At 45.4% G+C, this 20330-nt stretch overlaps 1 protein-coding gene across 1 annotated transcript in view; it reads right to left on the reverse strand.

Annotated features, from left to right (window-relative positions):
- Positions 1–290: 290 nt before the first annotated feature.
- Positions 291–20330, reverse strand: part of LOC144602868 (pre-mRNA-splicing factor ATP-dependent RNA helicase DHX16-like) — a 783352-nt gene continuing 763312 nt past the window's right edge. The window contains exons 2-4 of the mRNA XM_078415989.1: positions 7468–7630; positions 5654–5815; positions 291–533 (exon numbers count right to left, since the gene is read on the reverse strand). Coding sequence (XP_078272115.1) covers positions 291–533; positions 5654–5815; positions 7468–7630 — 568 coding nt within the window. The remainder of the gene's footprint in view (positions 534–5653; positions 5816–7467; positions 7631–20330) is intronic.

Below are 20330 nucleotides of genomic sequence, written 5' to 3' on the forward strand. Positions count from 1 at the left end.
GTTTGTGCTGTCTTCACAGGGCGGTGGAGTCGTCTTATAGCCTGCGATGGTTTGGATTCCCTGCCACATGCGCCTGGTGTTCATGGGGTCATGAAGGAAACTCTGGATTTCCTGACCATGGGCACGCTTTGCTCGCCTGATGACTCGGTTCAGGTTGGCTCTTGCTGATCTGAGTGCCACCATGTCACCGGATTTAAACGGAGGAGTTTAACCACGTCTCTGTCAAGATCAGGGCGCAGCAGTTTCTCATCTCCCGTTTGGTTATTAAATCCAGCTTCAGATGGTCCAGTTTATTCTCCAAGGGGCGGACGTGAGCGAGCAGAATAGATGGAAGGGGCGTTCTGCAGGGGTTCGCCTTTAGCTTCGCTGTTAGCCCTCCCCGAGTGCCGCACTTCTGCCTCCTGTCGCACCGCCTCCGTCTTCTCCGACAGCGGCTCGGGCTGGGAGGAGACTCGGCAGGTTTGTCGGCCGCCGGTACCAGCCGACGTAGCAGTCCCAGGCTCCGTAGAGTGGCCAGATCCATGGTTGCTGAACTGCTGGATGAACGGAATTCTAGCACAAACTGACAATCATATACTAGTTGTACTTTGGTACAATGAACATTTACTCCTGAAATCTCTGCTCTAAGTGAGTTATTTACGGCTAAATCAGGATGCCATCTGCCAGCCTGATTCTCTCCTCACTGAAACCTCAATCATCCCCTCTAACATCTTCAGACTTTAAACTCAAAGCTTGTCACCGACTGCTTGCTGAAGATAGACACAAAAGGCTGGAGTAACTCAGCGGGACAGGCAGCATCTCGGGAGAGTAGGAATGGGTGACGTTTTGGGTGGAGTCCCTTCTTCAGACTCAATCTTCGGTTTAAACCAGCATCTGCAGTTCCTTCCAACGCACGGGTCGATTCTGACCGTTTGAAGATGGGTCTTTTTTTTAATTTTTAATTTATTTAAATTTTAACAAAACAAATACATGTATGAACTCATAGTACGCGATGGTAACTACATTATTAATTCGATTATACATTTAAATTCGATTATACTTGTATTGTTCTGTATTATCTCCCCACCCACAACCCCCCTCCCCCCCAACCCCCAGTTAGAAAAAAGAGGAAAAAGGAGAAGAAGAAAGATAAAGAAATAAAAAAAAAAATTTTAAAGGTAAGAAAGAAAGAAAGAAGAAAGAAGGGAACCTGGAGACAAGAAGGAAACACTTCTGGCTAATTTTTTATTAAATTCTTTTTACGGGTATCAAAACAATCCTGAAGTTAAATATTTCCAATTCTTAATCCTAGTTTTAAAGTGAATGAGTTTCAAATAAAAATCATATTTATCTCTCAGATTATAAGTAGCTTTTTCTAATGGGATACAACTACGCATTTCTGCATACCATCTTGCAATTCTTATTTCATTGTGATCTTTCCAAGTGACCGCCACACATTTTTTTGCTATTGCTATTGCTATTTTGAGAAATTTTTCCTGATATTTATCTAAAATTAATCTTGGTAATATTCCTTTAGTATCTCCCAATAAAAACAACCTTGAATCCAATGGTATGGTCTTATTCATCAATTGTTCCAAAAAGTTTTTTAGGTCTTTCCAAAAAGGAGTTACCTTAGGACATGCCCATGTGGAGTGTAAAAAAAGTACCCACATCCTTGTTGCATCTAAAACAAATTTCAGGTAAATTTGGATTTAAATTGTTTAATTTTTTCGGAGTTAAATATAGTTGATGTAAAAAATTGTATTGTACTAAACTATATCTCACATTAATAGTATTTTTCATACTTTCCCAACTTGGTTCATCAATGCTAATATTCAGATCTGTTTCCCATCTTTGTCTTGATTTTTGAATTCCTGTCTTTGGACTAGATTTTTGTAACAATTTATACATTGAAGATATAATTTTTTAGTTCCCTTGCCCTGAACCAAATTAAATGATTGAGAAGATTGGCCATTTGTCACCACTTTGGCTTTAGGTTGTTTATAAAGAGCTTTTACCCAGTTAATGAAACCATTTCCTAATCCGTACTTCTAATACTTTAAATTAAAAATCCCATTCTAACCTGTCAAACGCCTTTTCAGCATCTAAAGCAACTGCTACGCTCAATTCTTTTCTTTTCTGTGCTAAATGTAAAATACTTATAAATCTTGCTACATTATCAGATATTTTCCTTTTTTTGACAAATCCAGTTTGGTCCTCTTTAACCAGCTTTGGTAAATATTCTGCCAATCTCCTTGCCAAAAGTTTAGCAACTATTTTATAATCTGCATTCAACAATGATATTGGTCTATAAGAAGATGCATTTAAAGGGTCTTTCCCTTTTTTTAAAATTACGGTTATAATTGCCAGTGAGAAGGATTCTGGTACTGTAGAAGTTTTTTCCGCTTGATGTATCACTTCCATAAATACTGGTAACAACAAATCTTTAATTTTTTTATAGAACTCAGGCGGGAAACCATCTTCCCCTGGAGATTTATTACTTGGTAAAGAATATAATACTTCCTCCACCTCTCTCAAAGTAAAGGAGGCATTTAGTCCCATCTGCTCCTCATTAGAGATTGTTGGTAATTGTATCTTGGATAAAAAATTATTTATCTTAATTTCATCCTTTTCAGATTCAGAATGGTACAGATTAGTGTAGAATTGCTTAAATACCTCATTGATTTCTCTAGGTTTATAAGTAATAATGTTTTGATCTGTTCTAATTGAATTTATTGTTCTTGATATTTGTTCTTCTTTCAGTTGCCATGCCAATACCTTGTGCGCTCTTTCTCCTAATTCATAATATCTTTGGTTAGTTCGTAATATTAGTTTTTCTTTTCTGTAAGTATGTAAAGTATTGTATTGAAATTTTTTATTTGCAAGTTGTGTTTTTTTCGTATCTGAAGAAGTTTTCTGTTGTCTTTTTCTAATACGGTGATTTCTTTTTCTAATCTTTCAGATTCCTTCCTATAGTCTTTCTTTATCTTAGATGAGTAGCTTATAATTTGGCCTCTCAAATAAGCCTTCATTGCATCCCATACAATAAATTTATCATCAACTGAATTTAAATTTGTTTCCAAAAATAATTCAATTTGTCCTCGAATAAAATCACAAAAGTCTTGCCTTTTCAATAGTAAAGAGTTGAGTCTCCATCTATAGACTGACTGTTTTTTATCTGGCATCGTAATTTTCATTAATAATGGTGAGTGATCCGATAACAATCTAGCCTTGTAATCTATTTGTATTATTCTACCCATTAATTGAGCTGAAATCAAAAATAGATCTATTCTAGAATATGTATCATGTCTATTGGAATAGAAGGAGTAGTCTCTTTCCCTGGGATGGCTTTTCCTCCAAACATCTATTAAATTGAAATTTCCATTAAATTCAAGGTTGTCTTCGCTGCTCTTGTCCTTGTCCTTGATGATCTATCCATTACTGGATCTAAACAAAAATTGAAATCTCCCCCTATCAATATATTTTCATGTGCTTCCGCCAGATTTAAAAAGGTACCCTGCACAAACTTCTCATCATCTATATTTGGTGCATATATATTCATTAAGGTCCACAATTCTGAGAAAATTTGACAATGTACTATTACAAATCTACCTACTGGGTCACTTACAATATTTTGTATCTTAATTGGTAGCTTTTTCTTAAATAAAATAGCAATCCCTCTTGCTTTTGAGTTAAAAGAAGATGCGACCATACTTCCTACCCAATCTCTCTTTAACTTTTGATGCTCTTTTTCCGTTAGATGTGTTTCTTGCAAGAAAGCTATATCTACTTCCAATTTTTTCATCTGTGTTAAAATTCTCTTCCTTTTTATCGGTCCATTTAACCCATTCACATTATAGCTTAAAAAATTTAATGTCTTATCCATTCATTCCTTTTTTTTTCTTTCTTTTTTTTCTCTTTTCCTTTTTTTTTTCATTTTTCCTTACCTTGATACCTCTTCCGGTATTTACATTGTGCCGTATTTCAGTGAGCTCCCCTCCATAGTCCAGGTATAAAAACAGAAAAGAAATAAGAAAGATAGAGAAATAGACCCTCCCTCTAATGTTGTTAATAAATAGATTAGCAACATTACCCCCCTCTATTATACGAGGTGTGGTCCACACCACACTTGTGCCCATGATTATGGTGGAGCATCCACATTCTCCAACCCCCCGATATATCAAGTACTTCTAAAAATTAACAATCCTTAATACAGTTAATCCCCTCTATAGTATACAGATATTATTAATAATCAATCATTCATGAATCTTCTTAAGCATTTCTCGATGGCAATTCTTCCGCATACTCTTCTGCTTTGACAAAGTCTTTAAAAAAATTATTTTCTCCAGTGTTGATCATAATCTTCAAAGTAGCCGGATGCAGTAAAATAAACCTATAGCCCTTCTTCCATAGAATATTTTTTGCCTTATTAAATTCTTTTTTTCTGCTCAACAAGGCATTACTGATGTCTGGGTAAAAGATTATTTTAGTACCTTCATGTTCTATCGGGTTTCCCTCTCTTATATTATTCCCGACTGTTTTGAAAATCAATTCTCGATCTTGGTATCTTAAAAAATTAATCAACACAGATCTTGGCTTTTGATTAGCCGAGGGTTTCGGTCTTAGAGCCCTATGTGCTCTTTCTATTTACATCCGACCTTGTTTATCTATTCCCAGAGTGGTCACTATCCAATCTTGAAAAAAGTTAATTGGGTCTTCCCCCTCCACTCCCTCTGGCAAACCAACAATTTTAACATTATTTCTCCTGCTATAGTTTTCCAAGGCATCCAACTTCTCCGCCGTCTTTTTGCTTTCAATTGCTGCTACAGTAATACTGTCTTCATTTTTTTCCACTCTAGATTTTAACATTTCATTTGCCATTTGCATATTATCCACTTTATTTGTCACTGTTTGAAATTTCTCCTCCATTTTTTTCAAAGCCTTACGAAATTTCTTGTTATCTCTCCTCATTAATTTGTTATCTCCTTCAATTTTCTTGAGCCTGTTAATAATTTCTTGAAGCATCGTTTTCATATTAGTCTCTGTATCTTCTTGCTTTTCTTCTTCTTCTTCCTCATTTCCACTTCCACTGCTAGTGGAGTCTCCCGTTACCTCATCATCACTCGAGTCCGAAACTCCAGACAAAACATCAGCAGCCTCTCGGCAAACAGTGGGCCTTTTTGGTAACTCACGGCGACTCCCTCGTATTTTGACCCGAGTCAAAGAGCGCTTACTGGGAGTAGCCGACTCCAGCTTCATACCGGAGCCCTCCCCAGACTCACCGCCTGCCGAGGGGTCACCAAATCTAGTCCCCTGCTCCATCAGAGCTGTGGGCCTACCTTCGATTTTTTTTCTTGATTCCTTTGCTTGCTTCTGTGGCAGTTGTACTCCTCCTTTTACTTTCTTGGAAGGCATCCGTACGTTCTGTATTCTTTCTGATTTAATTTAAAGTACTTGATTCCTTTAGTTCGTCTTTTTTTTAGCAGTTTAGGGCTTTGTTTTCGGGAGTGCTGAAAAGTTATGTCTACTCAGCCAAGCATTGGACACGCTTGGCGAGGTGGGATGGGGACGGGGAGAGGGGTGTGGGGGGGAGCTGGGGGGCTGGTGGAGAGGGACTTGGCGAGGGGGGATGGGGACGGGGAGAGGCGTGTCGGGGGGGGAGGGGGGGTCTCACCTTGCGGACGGGCACGTAGTCTCCAGCGGACGAGCGGAGCTCCACCTCGATCCTCTCCATCAGCCCCTCGAGCAGCTCCCGCACGTCCCGCGCCCGACACATCGAGCGGAACTGGATGAACTTCTCGTAGCACCACTGGGTGGAGTAGCCGCTCTCCACCCACTGCGGGGAGACACGGGGAGGGTCAGGGGGGGCGGGGTGAGAGAGTCAAGGGGGGGGGGAGAGAGTCAGGGGTGGGGGGGAGTCAGGCCAGGAATGAACCCCTCCCCTAGAGGGGCAGGCGTGAAGGTGCCACAGCCCATTCTCCCGTCCACACCTGGAAAGAGAGAAGGAGAGAGGGGGAGAGAGAGAGGGGGGAGAGGAGAGGAAGAGAGAGGGGGAGAGAGAGAGGGAGGCGGAGGGAGATAGAGGGGGGGAGGGAAAGTCCACTCCTGCCCTCCAGTGACGAGGCAAGTGTTCCATGCCCCCTCCAACAAAGGCAGACCCTCCCATCATCTCCCCCCCCCTCAGGGTGGGTCCCCTGCCTCAGACACCCCCTCTCCTCCCCTCCTTCGCTCACTCCCATCCCCAGAGCCCGTCCAACATCTTCCCCCCCCCCCCCCACTGGGTCAAGACCTCTCCCCCTCCTCTCCCTCCCCTCCTCTGTCCCCTCCCCTCTCTCTCCCCTCTCCCCTCCCCTCTCTCTCCCCCTCCCCTCCTCTCTCTCCCCCTCCCCTCTCTCCCCCTCCCCTCCTCTCTCTCCCCTCCACTCCTCTCTCTCCCCTCCCCTTCTCTCTCTCCCCCTCTCTCTCCCACTCCCCTCCTCTCTCTCCCCTCCTCTCTCTCCCCTCCTCTCTCTCCCCCTCCTCTCTCCCCCTCCCCTCCTCTCTCCCCCTCCCCTCCTCTCTCCCCCTCCCCTCCTCTCTCCCCTCCCCTTCCCTCCCCCTCCCCTCCTCTCTCTCCCCCTCCCCTCCTCTCTCTCCCTCCCTTCCCCTCTCCCCTCTCCCCCTCCCCCTCCTCTCTCTCCCCCTCCTCTCTCTCCCCCTCCTCTCTCTCCCCCTCCCCTCTCCCCCTCCTCCCTCTCCCCCTCCCCTCCTCTCTCCCCTCCCCTCTCTCCCCCTCCCCTCCTCCCCCACCCCTCCTCTCCCCCCCTCCCCTCCCCTCTCCCCCTCCTCTCTCTCCCCCTCCCCTCCTCTCTCTCCCCCTCCCCTCTCTCACCCCTCCTCTCCTCTCTCTCCCCCTCCCCTCTCTCTCCCTCTCCCCTCCTCTCTCTCCCCCTCCCCTCTCTCTCCCTCTCCCCTCCTCTCTCTCCCCTCCCCTCTCTCCCCCTCCCCTCCTCTCTCTCCCCCTCCCCTCTCTCTCCCTCTCCCCTCCTCTCTCTCCCCTCCTCTCTCTCCCCACCCCTTCCCTCTCTCCCCCTCCCCCCTCCCCTCTCTCCCCCTCCCCTCCACTCTCTCCCCCTCCCCTCCCCTCTCTCTCCCCCTCCCCTCCCCTCTCTCCCCCTCCCCTCCACTCTCTCCCCCTCCCCTCCACTCTCTCCCCCTCCCCTCCACTCTCTCCCCCTCCCCTCCCCTCTCTCTCCCCCTCCCCTCCCCTCTCTCCCCCTCCCCTCTCTCTCCCCCTCCCTCCCCCTCCCCTCTCTCTCCCCCTCCCCTCCTCTCTCTCCCCCTCCCCTCCTCTCTCTCCCCCTCTCTCTCCCCCTCCCCTCCTCTCTCTCCCCCTCCTCTCCTCTCTCCCCCTCCTCTCCCCCTCCCCTCCTCTCCTCTCTCCCCCTCCTCTCCTCTCTCTCCCCCTCCCCACCTCTCTCTCCCCCTCCCCTCCTCTCTCCCCCCGACCTGTGTGTAGACGTTGAGCAGCACCAGGTGATCGCCGCCGGGCAGGAAGAAGTTCATGCGGGCGTTGTCAGCGTGGACCACCTTGTCCTTGGGCCGGTAGAAGATGGCGTTGTTCACCGACAGCAAGGCGGCCACCGTCAGGATCTCCTCCGAGCACACGTACCTGCGGGGACGGGCGGAGGGGTCAGGGACGGGCGGAGGGGTCAGGGACGGGTGGAGGGGTCAGGGTCTCCCCTCTCCCCCCTTCCACTCGCTCTCCTCCTCCCCCTCCCCACCACCCTCCCCCTCTCCCCCTCCCCACCACCCTCCCCCTCTCCCCATTCTTCTCTCCACTCCTCCCACCCCTTCCCTCTCTCCAACCCCCCCTCCTCCTCTCTCCTCCCCTCCCCCTTCTCACCCATCCATCTCGCTCCCCTCCTCCCTCCCCTCTCCCACATCCTTCCCCCTCTCCCAAATCCTTTCCCCTCTCCCATCCGCCCACCCCCTCTCTCTCTCCAACCCCTCCTCGGTCCCTCTCTCCTCCCACCCTCTCTCTAACCCCTCCTCCTCTCTCCTCCCTTTCTTCTTTTTTTTTTTTTTCCTAATCAGATGTGCAGCACTTTGGTCAACGTGGGTTGTTTTTAAATGTGCTATACAAATAGAATTGACTTGACTTGACTTGACCTCCTCCCTCTCTTCCCTTCCCTCCTCTCTCCTCCCTCCCTCCTCTCTCCCCCCTCCTCCTCCCTCTCTTCCCTCCTCTCTCCTCCCTCCCTCCTCTCACCCCCCTCCGTGGGACAGAGGGTTGCCCCGTCCCACTCCTCACTTTCCCCCAGGGACCGCAGGATCATCCCTGACTCCATCGGGCGTGTAGGATAGTGCTGGTGTACTGGGTGACCCTTGGTCTGCACGGATACGGTGGGCCGAGTGGCCTGTTTCCGCGCTGTATCTAAAGTTTCAAGGCATTTTGGGGCAGTGGTAGAGTTGCTGCCTCCCAGCGCCAGAGACCCTGGTTCGATCCTGACCACAGGTGCTGTCTGTACGGAGTCTGAGCGTTCTCCCCGTGACCGCGCGGGCTTTCTCCAGGTGTTCCCGTTTCTTCCCACACTCCAAAGACGTACAGGTTTGTCGGGTGATTTGCTTGGTACAAATGTAAATCGTGCCTCGTGCGTGTGTGTTTGCGTGGGTGGCAGTGTTAGGTGCGAGGAGGATGCTAGGAGGCTGCAGAGTGACTTGGATAGATTAGGCGAGTGGGCAAATGCATGGCAGATGCAATATTATGTGGATAAATGTGAGGTTATCCACTTTGGCGGCAAGAACAGGAAAGCAGAGTATTACCTGCATGGTGACCGATTGGGAGAAGGGGAGATGCAACGTGACCTGGGTGTCATGGTGCACCAGTCATTGAAAGCAAGCATGCAGGTGCAGCAGGCAGTGAAGAAAGCGAATGGTAGGTTGGCATTCACAGCAAGAGGATTTGAGTTTAGGAGCAGGGAGGTTCTGCTGCAGTTGTACAGGGCCTTGGTGAGACCGCACCTGGAGTATTGTGTGCAGTTTTGGTCTCCTAATCTGAGGAAAGACGTTCTTGCCTTAGAGGGAGTACAGAGAAGGTTCACCAGATTGATCCCTGGGATGGTGGGACTTACATATGAGGAAAGACTAGATAGACGGCTTGTACTCGCTGGAATTTAGAAGACTGAGGAGGGATCTTATAGAAACATATAAAATTCTTAAGGGGTTGGAGAGGCTAGATGCGGGAAGATTGTTCCCGATGTTGGGGGAGTCCAGAACCAGGGGTCACAGCTTAAGGATAATGACCGAGATGAGAAAACATTTCTTCACACAGAGAGTGGTGAGTCTGTGGAATTCTCTGCCACAGAAGGTAGTTGAGGCCAGTTCATTGGCTATATTTAAGAGGGAGTTAGATGTGGCCCTTTTTGCTAAAGGGATCAGGGGGTATGGAGAGAAGGCAGGTATAGGTTACTGAGCTGGATGATCAGCCATGATCATATTGAATGGCGGTACAGGCTCGAAGGGCCGAATGGCCTACTCCTGCACCTATTTTCTATGTTTCTATGGGCTTGTCCCCAATCAGGCTTCAACTGCTTCAGACACTGATGGGAAGTCAACAAACCTGAGCCTTGTGCAATTCTAACCATCCCCATCTGTGATGAACGGCGGTTTATCGACAATGCAACGTCCTGTTATTGCAATAATGAGTGCGCATGATCAGAGGGAAAGAGGTTTTACGAGGATGTTGCCAGGACTCGAAGGCCTGAGCTATCAGGAGAGGTTGAGCAGGCTGGAACTCTCTACCTTGGTGCACAGGAGGATGAGGGATGACCTTAGAGAGGACTAAAAAAACCACGAGAGGAACAGATCGGGCAGATGTACAGTCTCTTGCCAAGAGTAGAGGAATCGAGAACCAGAGGATATAAGTTTAAGGTGGGGGTGGAAAGATTTAAAAGGAACCTGAGGGGTAACACAATATGGGTGGTGGGTATATGGAACAAGCTGCTGGAGGTGGTAGTTGGGCAGAGACTATCCCAACGTTTACGAAGTAGTTGGACAGATACAAGGATAGGGCAGGTTTGGAGGGATATGGGCCAAACGCGGGCACTGCAGGTCGGTCCAAGAACCTAATGGTTGTGGGGGAGGAGCTGGGAATGGGAGCTATAATGAACCTGTCGGTTTAGTTGATGGCCACAAAGAACTAGATCAGTCCCTTCAGCCCAGATCAGACTATGCAATGCCACCACTCCAGCAGCACGTTCCAGGAAACCACCACCCTGTGTGATAAAACATGACCCTTGAAATTTGCCCCCACTGTGCTAAAATCTATGTCGTCTCGTTGGAGCCGAGAAGGAAGGGGGCGGCGCGGGGGCGCCTGCTGCCTCGTGCGGCGGGACCTGGTTCGCCGCTGCGGGGAAATATAGACAGTTCCATAAACATCTCGCAACTTTGTCGGCCCCATAAACGTGGCAACTCTCTCTCTGTACTGCCTGGGGGAGGTCTGTATTTTACCTGATTGCATGCAAAAGCAAAGCATTTCACTGTCCCATGGTTCATGTGACAATCGAGTATAATTGGCTCATTGGGTTGAATTCAAGTTTGCACATGAGACTGTAAAATGAAATAACAGTGTTTGATGTAGAAATAATATAATTGTGTAGCCTAATATAATGAACAATTCACGATGGGAAACACTGATGTATTTAGTTTAAGGGAATTATAAACATAGCACAAAAAGTAAGGAAATTTGTGTTTGGTAGATTATTTCTTTGTTGTATCAATGCTTCTTGGCAATAAATCTTATACCGTTGGAAAGCCTGTTTATTTCCCTTTTAAATGGTGCCACATTTGTAAGGAACATGCATTTGTGGGATGAGCAGCAGAGCTGAGTATGTGGGTTGCGCCCATGAAAAATCTGGCAAATCTTCTCTGCCAATGCCAAACAGCTTATTCTGCCATTGACTCTTGTTCGGTGTTGTTTGGTGGATTGGATGATTGAAGTCTGAAGAAACAAGACATATTGGCAATTTAACAATTTATTCATTTAATAAACAGGAGCCTCAGTAGCGTGTGGACGAACCATACACAGCCACAACAGCCTGGCACCTCCTCCTTATGCTGGTCACCAGCCTGGTCACACACTGTTGTGGGATGGCATCCCATTCTTCAACCAGCATTTGTCGCAAGTCAGCCAACGTGGTTGTGTTGGTCACTCTGGCACGAACAGCATGCCCAAGCTGATCCCACAAGTGTTCAATGGGGTTGAGGTCAGGACTGCTGGCAGGCCATTCCATCCTCTCCACTCCCAAATTCTGGAGGTAGTCTCTGAGAAACCCTGCTCTGTGGGGGCGAGCATTGTCATCTTGGAGGATAGAGTTCGATCCCAGACTGTGGAGATATGGGATTGCCACTGGTTGCAGAATCTCATCTCGATATCTCTCTGCATTGAGATTGCCTCCAATGATGACAAGCCTCGTTTTTCCAGTGAGGGAGATGCTGCCCCACACCATCACACTGCCTCCACCAAAAGATGTTACTCTATCAGGCACCTGATTGTCAGCACCTGGGGGTACCAGAAGCTCAAAACAAGAGTCAATAGCAACAGCAGAATAAGCTGTTTGGCATTGGCAGAGAAGATTTGGCAAATTTTTCATGGGCGCAACCCATATACTCAGCTCTGCTGCTCATCCCACAAATGCATGTTCCTTACAAATGTGGCACCATTTAAAAGGGAAATAAACAGGCTTTCCAACGGTATAAGATTTATTGCCAAGAAGCATTGTTACAACAAAGAAATAATCTACCAAACACAAATTTCCTTACTTTTTGTGCTATGTTTATTTACCCGCAGCTTATTGCATATAACATCCACTTGCTGGTCAGGGCTGTGATTGACGGGGCTGAGCTCCGCCTCCCCTCAGCCGTGCCCCGATACTGCAAGGGTTCAGCAGCTGCGCGAAAGGGAACGCCTTTTGAACCAGGAAGTGGCGGTTAAAATGGCTTCGAAAGACCAGGTCGAGAGTTTAACGGAGGAGATAGTTTGTCCCATCTGTCTGGATTTCTTCACCGATCCGGTTACACTGGACTGCGGGCACAACTTCTGCCGCTCCTGTATCACACAGAGTTGGGACAGGGAGGGGAGAAACTCCTGCCCGGAATGTAGAGAGGTGTTTACAGACCGCACCCTCAGGGTGAATCGGGCCTTGGCGAGACTGGCTGAGAAAGCTCGAACACTGAGCCTGAATCGGGAAAAAATTCCAGAGAAGGAAAGTAAACTTCACTGCGAGAAACATCAGGAAGAACTGAAGCTGTTTTGTGAAACTTACAAAAAGCTGATCTGCCTGGTTTGTGCAGCTGGGCGGAAACACAGAGATCACCGCTTCATGCTTGTAGATGAAGCTGTTGAAATCTACAAGGTAAAAGCAAACCGATTTTGATGCTGCCTGTCCCAATGAGTTACGCCAGCATTTTGTGTCTGTTACTGTTTAATTCCTTCTTTATTGTCTAACACATTTATTCTCTGATTTTCAAACACAATTCCAGGGTCAGGTGAAATCTTCCATCCAGTCTCTCACAAAATATAAATCAGGGATCCAGCAAATGGAGCAGCAACAGAAAAAGAAGATTTCTGGAGTTCTGGTGAGGCTTTTAAGTTTCGATTTCCTGATCTTGTGCAGGTTTGATCCCTGTGATGCGTGTAATAACAGGGCAGCGCAGTGACACAAGTAGTGCTGCTGTCTCCTCGTTCTGTAGACTGGGTTCGATCCTGACCTCGGGTGCTGCTCGAGGTACACTCTGGTTCAATGGTCAATGGGCGACTGTAAATTATCCCTGGGATAATCTGAAATATAAAATCAGTCATTCACACACTTCTCAGCACACGGTTCTCCCTATCATGATCACTGTTCTCTCACATACATTTCATTCGGGCCTACCCGTACACATTCGCAATCAGTGACATCAAACTTATTTCCAGAAATCCTAATATTGTGAATAAAATAACTATGAAAACATATTAAGGTATTTTTCCATTATTGTCATTCCACATTAGTGTAATAAAATGTAATGCATACATACCTACACTTATACAGAAGTGCTAGCTTTTGACATGAATAATGTACATTACCACCATAGTTTAGTTTTGAATTTAACATATAATTGAGTGGGGTCGGTGCAATATAGTGCTGACCCTCACTTTTGTGAAAAATGAGTTACATGCATTGACACGATACTTACCCACTATCATACAACCTGTAAAACAAATCATATTTAAATTCAACCGATAAGTTGGTCAAATAACATATAACATTCTTTGTTTTTTTTAAATTTATAAATTTTTCAAAAGTGAATATCTCATAACGACCCATTTGTGTGTTAGCAGTATATTGCACCAATCCCCCTTCAATTTTACATCATTCAAAAATGAACTTCATAAACAAGGATAACACTTTTTATTTCTGTCATTCATGGTAAGATTTACATCATTTTGTGTGCAAGATATACAGGGTTGCACTGTTTCGCATGTCAGCCTACCAATGAAGTGATAAGGCCCTGATTTATACAAGCTCTTCACCTTCCTCCCTTTGTCTGAAGAAGGGTCCTAACATGAAACATCACCCATCCTTTTTCTCCAGAAATGCTGCCTGACCCGGTGACTTACTCCACCACTGTGTCTATTTGAATTGGATTCATGCTCTGTACCACATCAGACAGCATTGGTCATTTTAGTGGCTGTCAAGGATTTTTAACTAACCAATTCACCAATTCAAATTTTCTTGGCTCTAAGTATAAAGTTAAATGTCTTTTCAATTATATTGTGGATAAAGTAGAGTTCTATTGTTTGCAAATGCCTAATCTCTGCTTCCATGACTTTTTAAAATTAAACCAAAAGAGATACAGCTCGTGGAGGTGAAAATAAAATTAACAGAGAAAGCAAAGAACAGTTCATTAAATATGATCAATTGGCCTGATACAGAAAGAGTGGATCTCTAGTGAAAATATTCAATCAGTAACATCCAAATTTTAAAGATCACGGAGCAGCAACTCTTCAAGAAATAGTTATAGATGTCAACTACCAACGCATCCAGGAAGTTGAACAAAAATAATTGTTTGCCAACATTTTATATACGAAGAAAAGTTGTAAACACAGCCCAGTCTGGCACACAGAATCTGCTTACTAAAATGGCGCTGAAATTTACCCATGACCTACAGTTTTTAGAACCGGGTGGTCTATCTTGCTCCTCTAGTATTTTTGGTCCCCAATACACGCTGGTTCAATGGTCAATCGGTGAATGTAACTTATCCCTGCGAATGTGGGTGGTGGGCGGATGAATGAGAATTAATGGGTACGTGAAAAGGAATAGGCAGCAGGGAATTAAAGTCATAAGGAACGGGAGTAAAACGGGGCCATTTGGCCCATCACATCTACAGCACCATTCAATCTTGGCTGACCTATCTGTCCTTCCAGACCACATTCTCATGCCTTCTCCCCATAGTCTCTGACACCTGTACTAATGAAGAATCTATCTATCTTTGCCTTAAAAATATCCATAGCCTTCTGTGGCAAACAATTCCACAGATTCACCACCCTCTGACTAAAGAAATTTCTATCTTCCTAAAAGAATGTCCTTTAATTCCGAAACTTTGACTTTGAGTCCTGGATTCTCCCATTAGTGGAAATATTCTCTCCACATCCATTCTATCCAAATCTTTCACTATTCTGTATGTTTCAATTAGGTCCCCCTCATTCTCCAAAACTTCAGCGGGTACAGGCCCAGTGCTGACAAACGATCATCATAGGTTAACGTACTCATTCCTGGGATCATTCTTGTAAACCTCCTCTGGACTCTCTCTGGAGCCAGCACATCTTTCCTAAGATATGGTGCCCAAAATTGCTCACAATATTACAAATGCGGCCTTACCAGCGCCTTAAGGAGCCTCAACATTACATCCCTGTTTTTGTGTACAAGCCCTCTTGAAATAAATGCTGGCACAGAGTTTGCTTTCCTTACTATCGATTCGACTTGCAGATTAACCTTTTGGGAATCCAACACCAGCACTCCCAAGTCCATTTGCACCTCCGTTTTCTGGATTCTCACCCCATCTGGAAACTTACCTATGCTTTATTCCTACTCTAAAAATGCATGACTCCACACTTTGAGATATTGATGAAATATTGAGCTTCACCTTTCATTTCACAGGAACAGTCACACAACCTTCAGTCCAAGATCACATCCCAGTTTGCTGAACAGCACCAGATTCACACTGAGAAAGAGCAGCGTGTACTGGCAGATATCCGGGAGGAAGAGAAGAAGATTCTAAATGTAATGGAAAAAAATCTTCGAGAAATTGAAGAGAATTTAAATTCCATTCAGGAGGAACTCTGTAAGTTGCAGCAGCAGATGGATCAAAAGGACAGTGTGGTGTTTCTGAAAGTGAGGGGTTACACTACAGTCTGGCGAAGTGAAAGTGCAGTCACAAAATGGTGGGTGACATTTCTGAAATAAATGCTGCATTTACCAGTAATTGAGAACTGGGTAAATGTTTCATCTGTTCCAGTTCTTGTTGTTCCCAAACTAATTGGCCTCCCACATAATCTATGGGATCTCAGGACTGCCTGGCCGGAATGTAGAGAGGTATTTGTATTCTGTAGAGCTCAAAACAACGGCTGAATCTATACCTGATCCGAAGGAACACGAATGAACAGAGGGCAGTAAATCTCTGAGATTCTCCAACCCACAGACTGAGAGGTTTAACCTGTTAGACATATTTATACCAGGGGAAGATACATTTTTGAAAATTTGGTGAACTGAAATCAAAGGGAATGGGACAAAGCAGATGAGTTCAGTCCTGGGCTGGATCAGCCATGACCACATTGTGGGGGTTAACATTGAAATCTAGAACGTGGCCCACACACAGCAGATTGATCATCTATATCCGGTTCCCATCAGCAGTGGGCGGTCACCTTGGGGGAATTTGCTCTGTTTGTTTTACCCACCTTTGTTCACCAAGAATGACATCCCATTCTACATCATAGGCAGGCCATTCAGCCCATCCTATCCAGTCAAGATTTCTGCTCCTCTCAACATCCCTCCCATCTACTCACCACACCCGGTAACAATACCCCGAATTCCAGGAGCGCTCACGTGTTTATCCCGCTCACCCTTAAATTATCTCTGCTGTTGGCTTCAGTCCCTCCAATGCAAGTGAGGTCCATGTTCTCATGACTGCATTCCTTTCAGTATTTATTGAAGATCACGTTACATTTCAGCATTGATTTTTGCTCTCCCATCGATTAGGGATATTTCATCCCCCCCCCATTTAAATCCACCACTAAACTTATATTCTATCTTATCATTCCTGACATCTTCTCCAGATAATATTCATCGACCTGTTCATTCTTTGCATTGAGCTCCACCCTCTCAGTTATGGCATCATTCTCATGAACACTCCTTGTGATTTTCCCCATCGTTCTACACCTCTATGGCAATATCAGCTTTCGATCTGCATGGCAGCGGAGATAAGAGTTGGGAAATGGGAATTATCAGAGGGTTGTGGAAATGTGGAGAAATTCCCACTGTCGGGATGAGGACGTAACATCTCAGTCAATTGAGATTTGTGTTTTACTTCTTTCAGGGGGAAGCTGGTCGCAAGCGAAGGTAGGACATGCTCTTGATGGAAACATTATAAGTTTTTGTGGAACAACTCAAAACATTTCTGATGCTCAGTTGATAAACAGCTATTAAATATTTGCAGGGTTCGTGATGAAGCCAAACCACTGTCGGTGGTAGACGATGCCTTGCCAATTGATAAGTTTTATTGCCCTGTTTCATTGAACACAGCATTTAAAGAAGCATCTGATGACTTCAAGCAAGGTAAAGCTTATACCTTTTCCATTGTTCTTGTTCCTGACACCTTATGTAATAGGTGTACGAAGGAACCTCAGACGCATGTTTAAATCGAAGGTAGGCACAAAATTCTGGAGTAACTCAGCGAGACAGGCAGCATCTCTGTAGAGAAGGAATGGGTGACTTTTCGGGTCGAGACCCTTCTTCAGTCTGAAGAGGGGTCTCGAACCAAAGCATCACCAATTCCTTCTCTCCAGAGATGCTGCTTGTCCCTCTGAGTTACTCTAGCATTTTGTGTCTACCTTCAATTGTCTATCTTTAAGTAATACTTAGATGCAAAGATTAATGGTATTTTGGACTGAAGGGTAATTGAAGATTTGATCTCCCACCAAGCTCATCTGCTGGGAAGCATCACAGAGTCAGAGAGTTTTGTAGCACAGCAACAGGCCCTTTGAATCGACTCGACCATGCCAACCACGTTGCCCAACCAAGCTAGCCCCACTTGCCTGAGTCTGGCTCATATCCTTCCAAGTCTTTCTTATCCAAGTATCTACCCAATTCTCTGTAAACTGTTGTAATTGTATCTGCCTCGACCACTTCCTCTGTCAGATCGTTCCACATCGACACTACCCACTGATGGGAAAACCTGCTCCTCAGGTCCTTTTTATTGTTCCCACTCTCATCTTAAACTGATGCGTTCGTGGTTTAGACTCTCCGACCTTGGGTAAAGTATTGCGGCTAATCACCTTATCTGTGCATCTTATACACATCGATAATGTCACCCTGACAGGCTCCCAAGAAGAAATGTCCCAGACTGAATAGTCTGTTCCAGGAATGAGTAGGTTAACCTATGATGAGCGTTTGTCGGCATTGGGCCTGTACTCGCTGGAATTTAGAAGAATGAGGGGGGACCTCATTGAAAAATACAGAAGAGTGAAAGGCTTGGATAGAATGCATGTGGAGAGGATGTTTCCATTAGTGACAGAGTCTAGGACTAAAGGTCATAGCCTCAGAATTAAAGGATGTACTTTTAGGAAGGAGATAGATAGAGCTCTTAAGGATAGTGGAGTCAGGGGGTATGGGGAGAAGCCAGGAACGGGATACTGATTGAGAATGATCAGCCATGATCACATTGAATGGCGGTGCTGGCTCGAAGGGCCGAATGGCCTCCTCCTGCACCTATTGTCTATTGAGATAAGGGGAAATGTTTTTAATCAGAGGGTGGTGAATTTGTGGAATTCATTGCCACAGAAGGCTGTGGAGGCTTCATTTCCCACCTCATTCCTTCCTGGGCGTACCCCTGGCTTTCCTTTCTTTCTCTTTCTACAGTTTTTTCCAACTCCCTCATTTCTGTCTCTAAGCGCTTCATGGATGCCTCTATTTCCCTTCTACGCTCCCTTATTCTTTCCCCATCACTTTCTAATTGTGCTTCATTCTCACAGTTTTGCCTTCTCTCTGATGCCTGCTGATTACTCGCCTGTGTTTCTGTGTTGCTGTCTCCCTCATACTGCTCATTTGCTGCCTGACGGGTCTCATAAATCATTCTGTCCCTGAGGTCCTGCAGCCTTCTGATGTCTGCTTCTAGTTCCCGTGCTTCTTGCTTCATCCTTTGCTTCTCTCGCTGCCCCCTTCTCTGTCTATATTCCTTTATGTCTTGCTCATCGTTCCAAGTTGTGACTTCTCCCTCTATCTCCACTATTCCCTTCAGCAAAGGACACTGCTTTATTCCGTCCTGGCCGGAATAGGGAGGGGAATACCCAGAGTCCCTTAGGCTCGGGGACAGAGTTGATTTTTTCTCCTGAAGCTCCTGACTTTCATGCTGTTTTTCGGGTTTTTCACCCTTGTTTGGGGGGGGGGGGGGGGGGTTATTCTTTTCCTGGTATGCTTTCCTCAGCCTTTCTCCTTCTATTCTAAACAATTTAAGCACGTCTAGTTCTTTTTCCTTTTTCGTTACTCGGGTTTCTGATTTATCCTTAGGCTTATAGTTCTTAATTAACACCTCCATTTCATCACACATATTTATATCAAAATATAAATATATCAAAATTTATATCATATTTATATCATTCTTTGGACCATTTCGTAACCAATTTTTTCGTCCTTTTTTCCCATTCTTCAGAATGTTTTTTAATATCCTCTTTGGATACGGGGAATTTCTTACTTAGTAGTTCAACTGCAGTTATTGTATTCATTGTACTCGTCTTATGTTAGTGCACTTGGTCAGTCAGTTTAAATGCAGTCGTTGTTCTCACTCCGTTCTGTCTCTATGGTCACTATACTACCTACTACGCTATTTCTATCTTCTACAGTTCTACTATATTCCTTTAATATTTTGCAATTTTATTTTTCATGTTATCCAATTATTCCAATTCTTGTTCTGTCCGTACAGATCCCTACTCACTTAGGGCGGTATCCACAGATCATCTGATCCTGCCCGTACAGACCCCTAGCTAACCACAGTGGTATCCACAGGACGCCTTATCTTACCTGTGTAGATCCCTAGTTAACTAGAGCGGTATCCACAGGACGTTTTATCCTGCCCGTCCAGACCCCTAGCCAACCAGTGTGGTATCCACAGGACGTCTTATCTTGCCCGTGCAAATCCCTAGTTGACTAGAGCGGTATCCACAGGACGCCTCATCTATCCAGTCCCCTATCCTCTTAGGGCGGTATCCACAAGGTCTTATTGACGTCGCACAAGATCTTACTCAACTATTATCCACTTACCCCACTGCGCAGCCTTCTCCAGCAATCCTCTGGGTCTCATTTTTTAAAAAGTAATTTAACGATAGGTTCTGTTGGATCGGAGAGGCCCTTGGACCGCCTGGGCGCTCCTGTGCCACCAGTGGTCCCCGTTTTCAACAGGCTATTAGTCCAAATAAAGCGGAAAACTGCCTACCTTTTTTTTTGCGGGTGGCCACCCTTTTTCCTGTTGTCCCGGGGAGCCCCTGACGGGCTTGGAAGCACCTTTAGCTTGTCGTCCGTTATTGAACAGGCCTCTTCCCGATCCTGCCGAATACGCCAATTTTGTCGTAGTTACCGGTGTTCAAAATGAAGCAGATGACACGGAGAATTCTTTAAGAAGTTAAAAGCCTTTATTTGCAAACAACGGCTGGAACAATCAGGATGTCAACCATCTGACTGCTCACTTAGTACATCGGGCAGTCTATGTTTATAGGATTATTCCAAACCTTATCTTCTTTACATTACCTCATACCCACACTCCTTTCTTCAGTCATTCATTTCTTTGCAGTCACCCGTCTGTCCCGCCACCATTAAATCCCATTCAGTAATTTATCCTTATCTCAATACTCACATCCCTTCATACTTCGCCTCCCTTATTTCCCTGCTAGTCCATCCCTCACATCCATTCATCACCCCAAGGCCTATGTCTTTCTTTATCTGCCACCATTATCTTCTATTCTGGTTCATCCATCATTCCAACTCGTATGTTTCTCCTCCTCGCTCCACCATTAATTATCCGTCTGTGCACAGCAGTTACAGACACGTGTCAAGGGTAAAGAA

Source organism: Rhinoraja longicauda, chromosome 19, assembly GCF_053455715.1.
Source record: "Rhinoraja longicauda isolate Sanriku21f chromosome 19, sRhiLon1.1, whole genome shotgun sequence".
In the NCBI taxonomy this organism is placed as follows: Eukaryota; Metazoa; Chordata; class Chondrichthyes; order Rajiformes; family Arhynchobatidae; genus Rhinoraja; species Rhinoraja longicauda.